Raw genomic sequence first — 18,490 nt, forward strand, 5'->3', positions numbered from 1 at the left:
GGAAGGCATGGACGGGGAGCCAGCGAGCTCTGGGATCAAGGACAGTGCTCAGATGAAGCTGGAGAAAATTTCTGCCTACGGAATGTCTTCATTTGGTTCTCTTGTTTGTTATGATATTCAGACAGTTTCTAGGTTTTGGAATTGCTCCACCTCCATCGGCTGCAGCGAAAGTCCTCAGTTCATCTCACGTACATGGAGGGGACTCTGGATGCCCAGGTGAGGACAGAGGAAGGAATAGGGGCAGGATAATGGGATTTAAAAGAGAATATGCATTTCTTGTAAGGGATCCTTTACGACATATGGGAAGCAGACAGATTTTAAAATGATTTTACCTGCTGCTCAATGGAGCAAATGAGGAAAAAGCAGAAGGGTCAGATCAGTGGTCCCCAGATAAAGACCAGACCAGATATGGAAGGAGGAAGACCCCTACCCCCATACAGGATGGTGATGATGAGTGTGTACTTGACCCCTTTGGGCCTGGAGCACGGAAACCTTCATGTCACAGCGCGTGCAGGAGTACCCAGAGCTGCCCCTGGGCAGAGGAACAGTGTCAGCTTTCTGCACAGCTCACAGCTCAGGGGGGAGTTAGGAGGTCAGGAGGACAAAGCATTGGCCTGATACCTGGAAAGATGCTGGTCCAGGGAACCAGCTTGGAGAAAAGAAAGGCATGGACATGCTGAATATAAGACTGCATAGGACATTGAGACAAGGAGGCCCAATTGAAAAGCAAGGATGGAGAGTCAGGCTTGAGCCGGCAGCCGGAGGTGGGAGTCAGAGCTTTCGAGGAGACAGTCTGTTGTGAAAGAGAGTGTGGAGGCCAGAGAACCAAGACAAAGCCGCAGTGAGCGACGGCCAATGGGGCAAGCCAGTGACAGCAAGAGAAAACCTGTATTGGGAAGGGCTGGGGGCCACGATAGAATTAAAGTGAGAAGAAGTTTCTAGGAGGAGCAGGTTGTCGCAACAGTTCCGTGTTATCAAAATCAGCAGAGAGCCCGGGTGGGAGGGCCAATGGAGGGCCCAGGAGGACACCCTCAGGGTTAGGAACGGCATGGGACTCTGCAGAGCCCTCTTTTGGGACTGTGGCAGAAATATGGGGGCTGTTGTCAGAAGGGGGGAAGAAATGGTTTGAGCAAAGACACAGCTCTTCTCCTGCTTGCTGCCCTAGGGTCACAGGCAGTGGCACCAGTGCTTGCTGAGGGTCCCCTGGACACCAGCCCTTGCTCAGCAGTCACACAGGCCCTCAGGCCCTCAGGGCCATCCCAGGGCTCAACCACCGCCCTTCAGACAGCACTGAGCCTCATCTCCATGACCTCCCCACGCAACCTGCAGCCTCAGAGGGCAGCCCTGGCTCCATCCTTCGTGGAATTTGACATGTCTGTGGAAGGTTATGGGTATGACAGGCTTTCATATACTTGAAATACACTTTATTAATTTCCCAGTGCCTTGGGTGAATTATAATATTGATTACAAAAGTGTAGTTCCCATCGTTTCTCACTCAGCTGTGGAAAATGTCTGGGTCATGGACACCCTATCTTCTCAGTGCCTTCTTAGAGGCAGTGTCCCCAGCTGTCTTGGGCCAGGACCCTCTCATTCCCCTGGTGTGTCGGCATTCTGGACTTCCCTCCCCTCTAGCCTCCAGAGCAGATTCCTTTCTTAGGGTCATGGTGCCAGCATCAGGTGCTTTCTGTCCTTGGGGCCTCATGGTCTAGGAGGGAGGGAGGCCCCTGCAGAAGGACAGAGGGGGAAACCTCACGCCAGAGGTTGGCTTGCAGTTCAGTGATCTGAGACACTTTCCTGTTCCAGCTGTTTGTTTATTCCTACCCTGTCTACGGTGATGGGAACCAGCACTGAATACTCGGTCTCTGGAGGGATTGGGACAGGTAGGTGCTTCCCTGGGGGTTTAGCTTGCTTAGGTCCCCTCCCCGACCTGGGAGTAAGTCCTTGGGGAGCCTTGATTTCAGATTTCCACTTGACATTTCCAGAAAGCGTGAGTCTTCCTCTCGGTCCCGCTTGTCCCATTAGTCATGCCTGCCTTGGGGCAGGGATATCCTGTTCACTGTGCATCCCAAGGGCCCAGCCCATGGCTCTGCACAGAGCGGGGGCTCTGTCAGCACTGATGGGCTCGGTGGGTGAGTTGGTGGCTGAGCCTGGCTTTGATGCATTTTGTCAGTGATTGACACAGAGGCTGAAATGGACACCTCACCCCACCTTGTGGCTCTCTCTAAAGAGGAATATGAGTTCTGTGTTGATGGCTATCCAGTCTTTGGCTCATGTGGGGATCGACTGGGCGTTGGCATGCTTTGTATATTGCTGCACTCAGCTGAAAACCAGGCACCCCTTGTTAGGAGAGCCAGGGTCTGGGTTTCTGTGGGAGGGTAGGTGCTGAGGAGCCATTACATTTACGGCCCATCGGCGCAGGGTTCCAAGCCTGATTCTGCCCATTCAGTGAGGGCAGTGGGCCCTGCCTGTTCCGCCAACCCTGTTACAAGGTGGGAGGGCATGGGTTTCCCTAGAGTGGAATATTCCCCAGGCAAGGCTTAGCCAAGCTAGGCCGGGGTCCTCTGCCCCACGTAGCACATTGCCTGGCTTTAGACCAGCTGACGCATGGGCCACATGATGACGGAGCTCAGGGGTGTGCCACCTCTCCACTCCCTTGGCAAGACAGCATGGAATAATAGGTGGGCCAGCATTGGAGAGAGGCTTCGAGGATCTAGTCTCAAGTCCTGGAGGGAATGTGACTTATTGCTGCAAGTATGAATAAGGAGACAAGAGCATCCTTCTGCGTGGGGTCATTGTAAAATAGGTGTGAGTCAGGTGGGGCACAGTGCTGGCACACAGTAGGGCCAACCCTGAGCTGAGTCAGAGCCACAGTGAGTTTAGACAGGCTTCAGCAGCAGGACAAAGCCTAAGGGCGCGTGCTTCTGTTCTGACCCCAGGCGCTGCCAGGTCCTTCCCTCCACCAGGGGGCCTGACCTTTTCCTGCTGGTTCCTGATCAGCAGGCACAGCTCAGTCACGGAGGGCCACCCGCTGCGCTTCCTGACCGTGGTACGCCACCTGGCCAGGACCGAGCAGCCCTTCGTCTGCTTCTCCGTCAGCCTCTGTCCCGAAGACCTCTCCTTGGTTGTGTCTACGGAAGAGAAAGAGCTTCAGCCCCTGGGTAAGGTTTCACCCACCCTTGGGAGAGGTGGGGCTGAGTCAACAGCTCTTGGCCCAAGAGCCAGGGGGACCGGCCCTCCTTCAGTTGTACAGGTGGCTGGTCCTGGCTCTGCCTCAAAGAGCTCAGCTCGGCTCTCCAAGCTCACCTGCCTGCGATGGCCTGAAGTGGCCTGAGATGGCCAAGGCCAGGGTATTATGGCCACGCCTGTTCTTTTTTTTTTTTTTTTTTTTTTTGCGGTTCGCGGGCCTCCCACCGCTGTGGCCTCTCCCGCTGCGGAGCACAGGCTCCGGACCCGCGGGCCCAGCGGCCATGGCTCACGGGCCCAGCCGCTCCGCGGCACGTGGGATCCTCCCGGACTGGGGCACGAACCCGCGTCCCCTGCATTGGCAGGCGGACTCTCAACCACTGCGCCACCAGGGAAGCCCCCATGCCTGCTCTTGTGTGCCCCATTTCATAGTGAGACATTGACACTGGAAGGCCCAGGGTTTGGCTTGGCATCCTTTACACACAGCACAGCTGCCTGGGCTCCTTCCCTCGCACGTATTCGCCACCCTATGTGCATCACTGTGGAGGCAGCAGTCTAGTGAGGGGTAGACCCTGCAGCCTGACTCCTGGGCTTGAACTCTGGCTCTGCAACCTTAGGCAAGTTACCTAACCTCTTTGTGCCTCAGGATGGTAACATGGGAATCACGATAATGCCTACCTCAGTGCCTGGCACAAAGCAAGAGCTCCAGCAATGACAGCTGCTGTTGTCAGTATTCTATGGCCGGGGGACTCGGCACTGGCTCCATGGGCACAAGGCCCCCTTCTGCTGGGTTGCTGCTCTCTGACACTGCAGGCGAGGTCTGGTGTTTGTGTTCTCTTCCAGATGTCATGGAACCCGAGGATGACCCTGAGCCTTCTGCGGGACGCCAGCTTCGGGTCAGGTGTGGCCAGCTGCTGGCCTGTGGTCAGTGGCACCACCTGGCTGTGGTTGTCACCAAGGAAATGAAAAGGAATTGTACTGTTTCCACCTATCTGGATGGACAGGTCATTGGCTCAGCCAAGGTGAGATGGTTTTCCCCAGCTGTACTTGCCCCATGGCCATGCCTCCCGGCCACACCACCCTAGAGTGGCCTCAGTTCAGTTGTTTGCTTTCTTTTGGCAGCAGCATTGGTATCTAATGAAACCCCCTTGCTGTCCAGAACACCTGGCTGAGCTCAGGCATAAAAAGAACATCTTTAGATGATGGTCACACAACCAGGGCAGAAACTAAAACATGGAAATAAGAATGGTCATGACAGTTATGATTATAAGAATAGTCATAAGAGAATATAAATCTCCAGAGTGAACAAAACAAGGCTTCTCACATTTTAAGGTGTGAATTCCCCAGGGAGGTCTGAGCAGGACCCAAGGTTCTACTTTTTTAAGAGGCTCTTTGGTGAATCTAATGTAGCCAGTCTGCATGCTACACTTAGCAGCAAGACACAAGGACTTGCAAAGACACCAACATGTCTTGCCAGATTTAGAGCAGGACTGATGAAGGGAGGATGGTCTCCTGCTTAGAGAAGGTAATAGAATGTGAACACATAGCTGGAGGAAGCGTCTCGTCACTGTCATTTAGAGACACCTGAGGTCCTAAGGCATAAGGGAGAGGAAGCTGGGAGATGAAGACCTGGCAGGTGTGCTCCAGCGACCACTGTCAGAGGTCCCCGAAGAAGCCAGAGACAGAAGGACCCAGAAGACCACAGAGGGCAGGTGCAGCCAGATTTTCACCCAGGTTCCAGAGACAGCATCTCAACCTAGGCTACGTTCTTAAATCTTTTGGGAAGTCTTTAAAAAGTTCTCTTGCATAGGCTATACCCCAGATTAAATACAGCAGAATGTCTGTGAGTGGGGTAATTTGTTTTCAAAGTTTCCCAAGTGATTCCAATATTAAGCCAGAATGGAGAACTTGAGATGAATAGGGTTTCCCATTTCAATAGTTTGACATTTGAGGCCCGATCATTCTTTGCTGTGGGGTCCTATTCTGTGTATATAAGGACATTTAGCAGCATCTGTGCCCCCACCAGAGATGCTATAGCATCTTCTTCTGCCCAGCTGTGACCACCAAAAATGTCTCTAGACATTTCCAAATGTCTTGGTGGGGGAGGGCAAAATCGCCCAGGTTGAGAATCATTAGGTTAGAACAACCTAAATTCTGTGGAACACCTGAAGATGAATTTGATGCTATCTTCTGGTAAATGTCTTATCAAAAAAAGCAGTGGTAACCAGAAAGATTCACCAGGAGCATGACAAAGGTCCTTCAAAACATAAAGTTAACTTTTTTCTTAAATCATTAACAATTCCTTCCCTCCCTCCCTTCCTTCCCTCATTAAATATTTATTGAACACCTACTAGGTGTTAGGAATTGCCCATGCCTACCAGCCAGATACCTCCAGGAGCATACATATAGTACAAAACAAGAGTTACATTTATTAAGCTTGCTGTAGCAAGAGACTCCTTACCCCATTGGGTAATAAGGACTTAGGAGGAGCTAATAGGATTTGGGCTCATTTTAGGTGATTTTTTGGGAGGGTTCGAAGAAGTGGAGGTCGGTCTGTTCTGACTTGGGTGCTGTCAGAAAGGCAATTTGGTGTCTGTGTATGTTCAGAACAGTTTTTCAGGAAGTAGGAGGAATAGGGCAGGGCTTGAGCTGTCGGTGGAGAAGGAGCAGTGGTCACTTACGTTAGCCAGGATGGAAAGTGTGGTCACATTTGTGGTTTCCCAGTGTCTTTGTTTTTAATCTGTTTAGGCATAGTTACAGAGTGGACTAGTTTTGGTCCTCTTTCACAGAATATGTTGGCATTCTGTCTTGTTTCATAGAATAGTTTGTGTTCTGTGAAATAGATCATGTACCTTGAGGCTAAGAGGCTTGTCCTATTGATATTTGGAACTTGCTTGCACCTAGCACAGGACTGGCATACAGAAAGCATGCAATAAACACTTGATGAATTGCACTGAATTTACAGCCACAAGGAGTAACATGGACTGGCTGATGGTATAGTTTAGTGAATTGGTACATGGATGAGCATCCAACCCCGTGGGACCAGCTAAACCAGATTCAGTCAGCAGGGAGGTTGGAAGTGGTATGATGCTATGGGAATATGCCAAAATATGCCATGCAGAATGGCCAAGGGCCAAGTCTGACAGAGTTGACTTTCCAAGATGATTTCAACCAGTCCGGTCAGAATCAGCAAGTGAAATTTAATCGGGATAAACATAAAGGTCTGTGTTTAGACGCAGGTGACAGTTGGGCAAGAACAAAATGGGCTTTGGTTGGGGATAACCTAGTGAAAGAGCTGTTCTCAAATGTTAGAGCCTTTGCTTTTATTTCCAAGGGAAGTCAAGTTCAACTGTGAAAGGTGGGGAGTGTGTTAACAGCTTGAATTGAGCAAAATGATTTGGGAGCAATCTGAGACATCTTATGTCTATAAATCAATCTGAATAGTGCAGTGAGTATACACTGTAGGAATCTGAGAATAAGGGGACAAGGTGGATTGGAGGGGTGGGGCACCTTTGTCAGGTGGGAGAAGAAGTCTCTGCCTACAAGGATGGGAAAGGGGAGAGAGAGCACAGTAGACCTCACTCTAGGTAGGCTTGACAGCTTGGAAAAACTTGGTTTGTTTTTATTTGAAAATCTTATTTAATTGATAGGAATAAAAAGAATATTTCTGAAATTATATAACCTCTCATTTAAAAAATATGTATTTATATACATATTCATGTATAATTTTGTAGTCATTATAAAAATAATATAAACACATTTTGAAATAACTGAAAAATAAAGAAGAAAGATTACCTACATTCCTTCTACCTTACCATTATTTATAGTTTCTTTCAGTTTTTATTGCTTTAATCACATAGTTGTGACTTTATTGTATAGAACATTTTATATACTACTTAGGTAACACTATCATTTTAAAATGTTTTAGCTACATGGGCTATGAAACTATTATTTTTGAATTTCTGATAATCTGTTAACTATTTCTTTTATCGAAATTTTTGAGAAAATTGTAGGCTAACATTTAGTGGTAAGAAAGAGAGAAATCTTGTGTACCTTTCATCCAGTTTACTCCAATGGTAATGTCTTACAAAACTATAGAATATCACAGCCAAGATATTGACATTGATACAATCTGCTAATTTATTCAGATTTCCCCAGTTTTACTTGTACTCGTGTGTGTGTGTATTTAGTTCCATACAATTTTATCACATTTGTATGTTCTTGCATCCACTGCTCCCACCAAGATACAGAACACTTCCATCACCACAAGGGTCTCTTTTGTTGTATTTTTATAACTACCACCACCACCCACCCACACCCCCTCCCAATCCCTGTCCCTAAACTTGGCAACCAGTAAGCTAAAATGTTGTCATTTAAAAGATGTTGTTATATCTATGGAATCATACAGTATGTGATATTAGGATTAGATTTTAATTCAGCATAATTCTCTGGAAATTTATCTTAGTTGTTGTATGTGTCAGTAGTTCATCCCTTTTTTTATTGCTGAATAGTATTCCATACTACTCAGATATGGATACATAACCATTCACCCATTGAAGGACATCTGAGGTGTTTCCAGTTTTGGGATGTTACAAATAAAGCTGCTATGTACATTTATGTACAGGTTTTTGTGTGAGCTTAAGTCTTCATTTCTCTGGGTTAAATGCCTAAGAGTCTTAATTGCTGGGTCCTATGGTAAGTGCATGTTTAGTTTTATAAGAAACTGCCAAAATATTTTTCCATAGTGACTGTACCATTTTACATTCCCACCAGCAATGGATGAGTGGTCCCGTTTCTCTGCATTTGGTGATGTCACTCTTTTTAAATTAGCCATTCTGATAGGTGTGTAGTGATGATATCTCTTGTTTTTAGTTTGCATTTCCTTAATGGCTAATGAGATTGAACATCCTCTCATGTGCTTATTTGCAACTTGTATATCCTCTTTAGTGATGTCTTATGCACGTGTTTCACTCATTTTCTAATTGGATTGTTTGTTTTTTACTGTTGAATTTTAAGAGTTTATCTAAATATTTTAGATACCCGTCCTTTGTTAGATATGTAATTTGTAAATAATTTCTCCTAATCTATAGCTTGCTTTTCATCCTCTTTCATATGGGATTTTGCAGAGCAAAAAAGTATTTAATTTTCTTGTGAGCAGTTACAGTTTCTGCATGTTCTTTGTTAGTGTGTAGAATGCAGTCGATCTTTGTGTGTTGATCATGTATCCTGTGACCTTGCTGAACTCAGGTATTAGTTCTAGGAAGTATCTTTTTTTTTGGTAGATTCTTTGGAATTTTCTACATGGGCATGCCATCTGCAAATAGAGACAGTTTTATTTCTTCCTTTCCAGTCTGTAATTATTTTTAGTATGTAAAACTTAATTAAGATACCAATATTGGACATTTAAGTTCTTTGTGAAATGACTGGGAAGAAAAAGATGAACCTTTTAGTGGCACTTTATTTATTTATTTATTTATTTATTTATTTATTTTTGCGGTACGCGGGCCTCTCACTGTTGTGGCCTCTCCCATTGCGGAGCACAGGCTCCGGACGCGCAGGCTCAGCGGCCATGGCTCACGGGCCCAGCCGCTCCGCGGCACGTGGGATCTTCCCGGACCGGGGCACGAACCCGCGTCCCCTGCATCGGCAGGCGGACTCCCAACCACTGCGCCATCAGGGAAGCCCGAGTGGCACTTTATAATTCTTATCAAGTTTGTTTCCAAAGGCACAGTGTCATTTTTTTACTCCCACCAGGATTTTATAAACTGTTTTGTGCACTGTTTCTCAGCTTTGAGAGTTATCTTTGTAATGTTTTTAGATAAAAGAAGTTTTCACTTTGAGAGAAGAAGAAGGTACATCATTTTATATTGTATGTGTTTGTTTGATTAATTCTGAGGTTAAACACCTCCCATCTACATCCCCCCCCAACCTTTTTATGTTAACAGATGTTATACATTCAGGCCTTACCAGGACCATTCCTTTCAATGGATCCATCTTCATTTGTGGATGTTTATGGATATATTGCTACCCCTCGAGTTTGGAAACAAAAGTCATTATTAATATGGCGTCTGGGCCCTGCGTACCTCTTCGAAGAAGCCATCTCAATGGAAACTCTGGAAGTTATTAACAAACTTGGCCCAAGATACTGTGGTAACTTCCAAGCTGTGCATGCCCAAGGTATGGGGTGTTTTGATTTATAATGGTCTTGCTTATACTATTTTTTAAATGGACATTCAGTTATTTATAGCTTATTTATAAAGAATAAACTCAGCACAGGCCAGTCATTAGGGAAAACCTCTGTAATTGGATCATTACATATTTACAATCCAATAGAAAATGTCAGAAAAGGAAATGACAATCTCCTTTAGATTTCAGTTCCAGCACACATAATGGAGGAAAGTGGGTGGGTAATAACCATCAGCAAAGAAAGGGGGAAGTGAATGAGATAAATAAGTTACATTCCTTTTAATGAAGAAGCTTTTTAACTAAAGTATACTGTTGTCTTCAATTATTAAACAGGCAGACAAAACATCCACATTTTCATTATTGATTGTTGGCTGTTCAAGCAGGGAGCATAGCTCTCTGTGCTCCGTCAAGTCAAGGGGGTCAGCTCCCATCTGGGAAGAATGATAAATGAATCTATGTATGGAAGCCTTCGTGCATGGTGAAGGGCGATTGAGTGCTGTGGAGTGTTTCTGTCTCCAGGCTCCATGTCTTCTTTGATCTTCATTTCCTCTGGCAAAGGGCACTGGCCAGAACAATGTCAGGAGGTCAGGTCCAGAGCCAAAGTTTCATCAACTCTCTATTCACACGATGCTTCTCAAGTACCACATGTAGCTCTCCTTGACTCAGCGACCTGGGTACTCATGCCAAAAGATGTGTTTACCATGTACATGCAGCTCATTGAAAACCTTAGGGCTTTCGGCCGAGCATTTTGGGAGCGAGGTTACATTCTCGATAGGTGTCTCAAGCTTTAGTAATTTCATACCTGGAATGCCTCTATTTTTATAGTAGGGTTAATATTGTGAGATTTCTCTACAGTTTTCTATGTGTCAGAAATCACAGGTAGGGGCAAAACATGTAATGTATAACATACAATGTAACAACATATAGCAGCTACAAACATTCCTCAGTGATTACTTCGGCATGTAGCAGTAGATACTTACTCTTCTGAGGCTTAATTTCCTACTCAGTAAAGTGAGAATAGAAATAACTGAAGACGTGTTATTTTAGGAGAGGACCCTTGTATGGAAGTGATGCCACTGGTTGCAGAGGAAAGGGTTTCCTTTGGCCTTCATATAGCCAGCTCCTCCATCACCAGCGTTGCAGACATCAGAAACGCATACAATGAGGTGGACAGCCGCCTGATTGCCAAAGAGGTATGCCCTCTAACTTCACTTGCTGCTCAATTTTGGAATCATGATCTCATGGCTTCCTTCAGCTTTCAGTGATTAAGTGAACACTAATTCACATTTGTGCATGTGTAGACAGTTACACACAGGCGTGCTTCCCACTTCATTTGTTAAAATATTTCATGATGCCTGCCCATTCTCACCCCTCAAGACTAAAGCTCTTATTTCTGAGAAGAAAGTAGGTGCTCTTCATTTTCCTTGGTAGAGCAAGAACAAATGGAATATTTAAAAAAACCTCTGTGACACTGGGAACACTACTGAGCTTCCCTTTTCTGGGTGCTACTAACCCCCCAACATTTCAAAATATTCTTTGAATCACTGTGTTTATGCAAACAACAAACTTGCAAAACAGCAAGCAGACATGTTTATAGATGAAGATGCCATTAGACTTCCTATTTCCTAATTCCTGCATAAAGAGCTCTTTCGCTTACTGCTGATGAATTTGGGCTGATTGGTTTACGTTCTCTCCACCCTCACAGACAAAAGGCCCCTTCCCTTTACTGAGACGGCAGGATCAGGGGTTAAGTCCTGTTGAGCACCAAAGCTGTGCCTTACCAGCATAGAACCTTCTGCTGGAGGAGACCAGGGTCCCTGTCTTCCTGGCCATCTGAGACCGGTGATGCCAGGGCTTGCAGAGCTGGATGACCCTAGATCGGGAAGGAGGCAGCTCTGGCCTTCACAGCACCGTTCCACCTCCAGTGTCCTCAGGTCCTTCCTGCTCTCATCAGCTCCTCACTGTGAGCATTTGTTTACACTAGTGAGCATGCGGGACACTGGTGGCACAGTTGTATAACCGAAGTTGCTCCCTTATGATTAAGCCAGAGCCTGGGAGGCAGGACAGGGGAACCTGAATTTTGGCTTCAGTCCCTCTGATATTGGTTCAGTTATTATTCATTCACTGACTTACCCTTACAGAGTGCCAGGCCTGGGGGTGCCTGCCCTCCAGGAGCTCATGAACAAGACCTCCTCCTTCCCAGGAAGGTTTCTTGGATTAATTGTTACCAATTTCTCTAGATGAACATTTCATCCCGCAACAATGCCATGCCTGTGTTCTTGCTAAGAAATTGTGCTAGTCACCTCTCGGGTTCTCTTCGAACCATTGGAGCCGTGGCCATGGGCCAATTAGGTATGAACCTTTACTGCTATTTGGGAAGAAGGGTTGTGGCTGTCATCGCGTGTGCAGCCTGGAATTCTGGAGTGGCAGGCAGGACTGAGAGGGCTGAGGAGCTGGAACAGTGAGGGCGAGAGTTGGGAGTTAATCTCACCAGAGAGTTAGCCTCCCTGCAGAGGTCAGTTCACTTTGCTGCATTTGACAACTGGTCGTGAACTCGCTACTAACCAGGCTGGCGTCTATGCACAACGGAGTGAGTACAGTGGGGCCTCTGAGCAGAGGCAATGGTTGTGGTTGTTTGGGTGAAAACAACAGCTGGCGACTGTTGGTTGCCTTGCAATCAGGCAAGAGCAAAGCCATGAACTGATGCAAGGGTCCAACATTGCAGATCTAGAGGGCAGACAAGAGCCAGAAGTTGTCAGAGCAGCCAGCAGACTGAGGCTCAGAGGGCAGCTGGCTCCTCTGGCACTCTGGACTGAGACTGAGGGTGGAGGTCTGAAATCCCCTGGGCTGTTTCAGCCTTCTGTGACCCAGAAAGGACTCAGCACAGGATTTCTCATTGACCTAAAACTTTAAAAGCCCCTGCTTTTCCTCCCAGCCTGTCCTGTGCACAGGCCCCCCCGCTGTGAGTGGATGATGTTCCTGACAGCTCTTGCATGGTGCCGGGGGAACTTCCACTGCAGTGAAGCTGTAGTATACTCAGGAATGCCCTTTGTCCCACACAGGGGTAAGGGTGTTCCACTCCAGCCCTGCTGCCAGCAGCCTGGACTTCATCGGTGGGCCCGCCATCCTCCTGGGCCTCATTTCCTTAGCAACGGATGACCACACCTTGTACGCGGCTGTGAAAGTCCTGCACTCGGTCCTGACCAGCAATGTCATGTGTGATCGCCTGATGCAGCTCGTCTGTGGGTACCAGGTAATCCCACCCTCACATCTGAGCCTTCAGTGCCCCCCCTGCAAGGAGCTGGCATCCCCGAGGAACAGGGAGGAGGCTTGCTGGCCCAAGTGGACATTCCCACTAGCATGACTTTTGGAGAAGGGAAACTGAAGGTCCCTGGGTCCTGAGACCAGTGTCACCAGAGCAGAGGGCCAGGTGACAGCCAGCCAGAGAGGGGCTCTGATCAGGATGGGGATGCTCACCTGTCTGTGGCTGATGGCACCTTTCACTGATGAATTCAGGAATCATTTGTGGTCCCCCCGCTTTGCATCTAGCATGATGGCTAAGAGCCTAGACCATAGAACTAGAATGCTGCGTTTGAATTGAGCCTCTGCCTAACTTACTACTTAACCTTGCCTGAGTCTTGAGTTATTAACCCTCTCTGTCTCGGTTTCTCCACCTGCACGATATGACCTATCATATCTCCTGTATCATGGGGGTTGCAGTGAGGACTAGATGACTTAAAACAAGTGAAGGGCTTAGAATTATGTCTGGCCCAGAGTAAGTGCCCTACAAATGTTGGCCATCTTTAGTTCTTAATCTCTCTGTGCTTCAGTTCTCCCGTGTGTAAAATGGGAATAATAGCAACACCTATTTTGTAGGATTGTGATAACTGAGTTAATATATGCTGAGTGCTTAGACATGTGCCTGCTTAGAGTAACTGCCGTGTGTGTGCACTGTGATTGTTATTGCTATTTACAGTTCATAATGTCAGACGAATTGTAGACACTGTCCTTCAGGAATGCCCTGCCTGGCTGGGAAGCAGCCAAGAAAGGACTCATGGAGGGCAGGAATAGGGTCAAAGCCTAGACGAGGTCACTGGGGCACAAAGGCTACAGTTTCCTCCTGGGCACAGTGGGGGCAGGGGGAGGGCCTCCCTGTCTCTTCGGCCCCCGAGTCAGGGTCTGAGAAGAAAGCTGTATGGTGTCACGTCAGGCACACCCCCTCTCACCTGGACTGCTGCCACAGCCAGACAGCAGCCCCTTCCTCCTGCCTCTCCCTCAAGGTCCATTGATGCCAGTCACAGTTCTACATTATAGACCTGATGACACCTCTGCCTCGTGCAAACCCTTCAAACATGTCTGGTCGTTGGCACAATATCCCAACTCCTAAAGGCCTTTCTAACTGGCTACCAATCTGTCCTTGCAGCCCCACCTCCCACCCGGCCAACGTTTCATACCCTACACTCCTGTGTCCTCAAATCCCGTGTGGTCATGGATCACTAAACACATAGTGTGACCCTGTGTTCCTGTGCCCATGGTTTGTTTATCATTTTTCCCAGGTCGAGCTCCAGTGGCAAGGGGGAAATCTCCCCTGACCCCTGCACTGCCCGTGTGGTGGTCTCCCGGCCTCTGTGGCACTGCGTGTATGCCCAGTCTAACTGCTCTCATGCAGTGCTGTGATAATCACTCTGCTCATCTCCGTCAGACTGTAATGGTCTAAAGCGCTGGGCTTTTCTTGTTCTTTGCCAGTGTATTACTGAGACCAAAAAGACTCGTAAATATCTGGGGAATAAATGAATGGGTGTGGCCAGATTTATATCAAAATGCAAGTATTGAGGCTCCTGGTATCTAACAGTTTTCTCTGATTATATTGTTAAAGGCAGTAGTAGTGGGATTTGTCCCAGTTCAGCACATGGATGTCCGCTCTGGCTAGGGATTTTAATAATTGCTGTGAGCATTTCTAAAAAGGTCCAAAGCAGTTCCTGCTCTCATGGGTAGACCTAGAAGGATAAAATAAGACGAATACCAAAATAATTTTAGTACAGATCAAATGCAACAAGTGTCCGAGATTCTCTTCCAGAGCTACCACAGTCTCCATGACCCAGTGGTTACCCTCCATCTTTCCAGAACCCTGGAGCTCCTAAGAGCTGGGCCCTGTTGTGTTCACCATTGTCTCCTCGCTGCCCAGTGCAGGGCCTGGCACGTCGTGAGTTCTCAATGAGTGCTTGTCGCATGAATGCAGTGCCTTGAGAGCGTTAATGTGCTCCAGAGCTGCCAAGGTGGCGGCATCACACTTGGTAGAGGAGTCACAAGAGCTTCTTTAAAAAGAAAGGGGATCAGAGAAGGCCTAGAGGACTGGATTGGCTGAGTTTTTCAGAAAGAGATGGTAGAGGCAAAATGTGGCCCTTGAATGGAATCTATTTACTCAACTCATATTGACTGAGCACCTCCTAAGAGCCAGGCACAGTGTCAGGCTAGGGATACAGATGAATAAATGGGTTTAGTCCCTCCCTCCATAGAAATTTCTGTCTGACTCAGTCTGTTTAGGCTGCTATAAAAGATACCATAGATGGGGTGGCTTAAAAGCCATAGAAATTTATTTCTCAGAGTGCTATAGACTGAGAAATCCAAGGCCATGGTGCTGGCAGATTCGGTATCTGGTGAGGACTACTTCCTGTTTCACAGACAACCATCTTTCTGCTGTGTCCTCACATGGCAGAAAAGATGAAGGAGCTCCCAGGGGTCTGTTTTATAAGGATACTAATCCCACTCACGAGAGCTCCATCCTTGTGACCTAATCGTCTCCCAAAGGCCCTGCCTCCTAATACCATCATACTGGCGATTAGGTTTCAATATATAAATTTTGAGGAGATACAGTCAGCCTACAGCATCGTCTAATGAGGTAGAGAGAAAAATATTATCACGAGACAAGGACTCCCAAATAGTTTGAGTAAAGAACCCATCAGATTCAGAGATTCGTTGTACCTTTACATGTGAAGGCAGAAGAAAAAATTTTAAAACTCTTATGGCTTACAATAGAAATATTTCAAAAATTTATGTATTCAGGGAAAGAGGTAGTGGTAGAGAGGTGGGAAATGACAGGTTTGAGTAAAGAAACAAGATTTTTATTATTTTTTTTTTGCCTTCCCTGACTATTTATAAAACAGAACCCCCATCCTACCTCATCTCTTTCTAGACACGTTTTCTTGCTTTGTTTCTTCTCATGTGCATGCCCATTTGGCATGTTGTATATGTACTTGTTGCCACGTTTGTGGTCTGTTTTGCCCCTAGACACAAGCCCCATGAGGACAGGACTGGGTTTGCTCGTTCATTGTTGCATCCTAAGAGCACGTGGTAGACAGTAAGTGTTCAGCAATGATTTTTGGAATGAATCAGTGAATGAAAACAGGGGTCTTTAATTAACTGGCTGGCTCAGGAGTGGATTTAATCATTTTTTAGACTTTTACTCTGTATTCATTTGTTGGTTTGCTGATTGGAGAGCATAACCCTTCCTATCTGTTATTTCTGTCAAACTTATTTATCAACCTCTTGTCAGACTAGGTGACATCCAGAAAAGTTTTATAAGATGGATTTTCGTAACATGGTAAAGATGGAGGATGGTGTTCTAGATTAACATTATGAACACTTAAGGGATCCAAGATGGGTTCCTCGACATGGCTGGGAGGAAAGTACAATTGCAGGCAGGTGCACAGCCTAGATGGAGACGGAGGGAAGGGTCAGAGCCCCGCCACTCCAAGGAACATGTATCTTATCTCAGAGGTGATAAGTAACCATTCATAGGCTTAGAACAGGGAAGTGGAATGAATGATGCTTTAGAATGACATTTGACACCTGTGTGGAAGATGGTTTGAAGGGTCAAGATCGGAGACTGGATAGAATCCAACATGATGTGAGACTGCATCCCGGATCTGGGGAGACTTGAAGTCTTTGTGAGCAGTCTTGGCACGTAGCATATGAAAACAGCCAGTGCTGTGCACCCAGAGTGCTGCCGACAGGAAGGAATAAGACATTTGAGACGTGCTAAGTGTGAAGTGACGGTGAGACATCAAAGGTAAAATATCAGGTGGGATACCCAGCTCTGGAGTTCAGAAGGGCATGCTTGGTGGGAGGTATAGATGTGAGAGTCATCAATATCATCATGATGGTATTTAATCTAAGGAAATTGATGAAATAGCCAAAGAAAAGGGGTAGTGAAAGGAGAGAAGAGGACAAAGGAGGAAGCAACCAGGTAGAGCTTGGAAATACTATGAAAACCCAACAGGGGAGGTCGAGAGGAAAGAAGGAAGAGACAACAAAGAAATGCTTTGTCAAAGAATTTGAAAAATAAAGTGTTTTGAGAAGGTGGCTATAGTCAAACAATGCTAGATGCTGATAAATAATGCAGCAAACTAAGGACAGAGAAGTCCCTGTTGGACTTGGCACCTGGGAGTCACTAGTGATATTTCTAAGGCAGGTGGGCAGGAAGAGGCAGCAGCCAGAGGAAGGGGGTTGAGAAGAGAATGTGAAGTGAGGATGTGGAGCCTGAGTGTGTTGATAGTGCTTTCTATTTTTTTAAATTTTTTTTATCTTTGGCTGCATTGGGTCCTCCTTGCTGCACACGGGCTTTCTCTAGTTGCGGCAGGCGGGGGCTACTCTTCGTAGCGGCGCGAGGGCTTCTCATTGTGGTGGCTTCTCTTGTTGCAGAGCACGAGCTCTAGGCACGCGAGCTTCAGTAGTTGCAGCACACTACGAGGGCTCAGTAGTTGTGGCGCTCGGGCTCTAGGGTGCGCAGGCTTCAGCAGTTGTGGCTTACAGGCTTAGTTGCTCCACGGCCTGTGGGATCTCCCCAGACCAGGGCTCGAACCCGTGTCCCCTGCATTGGTAGGCAGATTCTTAACCACTGCACTGCCAGGGAAGTCCGATAGTGCTTTCAAGAAGTTTACCTACAAAGAAGAGTAGAGAAATGGGGCCCAAACTAGAGGGATTAGGGTTCAAGGGCAGGTTATCTTTAAAAGGAGAACTACTAGGGCATATTTGTCGGGAAGAAAGTGACAGAAAAGAGAAGGATGGATGAAGCTAGGAGAGAAGAGCTATCCCAGGGAGCAGGCGAGGGGTGGGTCCCAGAGGCCAGGTGAATAGAAACCCTGCTTGTGACAGGAAGGAATGCAGTGCAGGCATCTGTGGATCTGATGGTGGGGACATGAGAGTGTTCACGTCTGATGGGTTCTAAATTCTCAGCTGTGTACTGAGTCAGGTGGTGGAGGGGAGGGAGGCTGAAGGAGAGAGGAGAAGAGATGAGATCATCATCTTTAGGATGAGGAAAGCCAGCTTACTAAAAAAGAGTTGGACTGCCAGGCCAAATTGAGTACCAATTTGACATTTGACACTATTAATGTAAAGTGAAACCAGTCAGCCTGAGTGATTTTTCTCAAGCAGCTTTCAGCCATCCTAATTATGTCCTGGTGGGGGAGTGGGGACATGCTGAAGAAGTGACTGGAACAGTCTAAAAAGATATTACTTGCTGATTACAATTGTCTCAGTTTGGGCTGCTATAACAGAATACTATGGGTGGCTTATAAACAACAGAAATTACTTTTCTCACAGTTCTGGAGACTGGGAAGTCCAAGATCAGGGTGCCAGCATGGTCAGGTTGAGTGAGGACTCCCTTCTGGATTGCAGATGGCCACCTTCTCCTTGTATACTCACGTGGCAGAGCAGAGAGAGGAAGAAAGCTCCCTTGTGACTCTTATAAGGGCACTAATCCCATCTGTGAGGGCTCCACCCTCATGACCTCATCTAATGCTAATTATATCCCAAAAGACCTGTTTCCAAATACCATCATATTGGGGAATAAGGTTTCAACATATGAATTTGGGGAGGAGCAGACATTTGGTCCATAACAACAAGTGAGACTTCCTAATGACACACTGGAAGAGCGTGTCTGAGAGGACAGGGAGAAGGGTGAACTGTGTCAGATACAGGCGTAGGGAATTGAGCTGTGGATGAGCTGAGCTGAGAATCCAGATGAAGTTGATGAGAACCGAGATGCAAGTGGATGGCGGGTCAGCCTGACTTTTGTGTTACTGAGGTCAACAGAGACATGAGGCTAGGTGAGGTCCATCTT

General features: G+C 46.9%; 1 protein-coding gene across 2 annotated transcripts in view; it reads left to right on the top strand.

Moving 5' to 3' along the window:
* The window catches only part of WDFY4 (WDFY family member 4), a 261,838-nt gene that overhangs the window by 66,204 nt on the left and 177,144 nt on the right, over positions 1-18,490 (top strand). For both annotated transcript variants that reach the window (XM_024121405.1, XM_024121406.2), the window contains exons 14-22: positions 122-216; positions 1,166-1,391; positions 1,804-1,880; positions 2,937-3,158; positions 4,027-4,205; positions 9,129-9,360; positions 10,417-10,562; positions 11,610-11,721; positions 12,432-12,622. In XM_024121405.1, the coding sequence (XP_023977173.1) occupies positions 122-216; positions 1,166-1,391; positions 1,804-1,880; positions 2,937-3,158; positions 4,027-4,205; positions 9,129-9,360; positions 10,417-10,562; positions 11,610-11,721; positions 12,432-12,622 (1,480 nt within the window). The remainder of the gene's footprint in view (positions 1-121; positions 217-1,165; positions 1,392-1,803; positions 1,881-2,936; positions 3,159-4,026; positions 4,206-9,128; positions 9,361-10,416; positions 10,563-11,609; positions 11,722-12,431; positions 12,623-18,490) is intronic.

The sequence above is a fragment of the Physeter macrocephalus genome, chromosome 20 (assembly GCF_002837175.3).
Source record: "Physeter macrocephalus isolate SW-GA chromosome 20, ASM283717v5, whole genome shotgun sequence".
NCBI classification, from domain to species: domain Eukaryota; kingdom Metazoa; phylum Chordata; class Mammalia; order Artiodactyla; family Physeteridae; genus Physeter; species Physeter macrocephalus.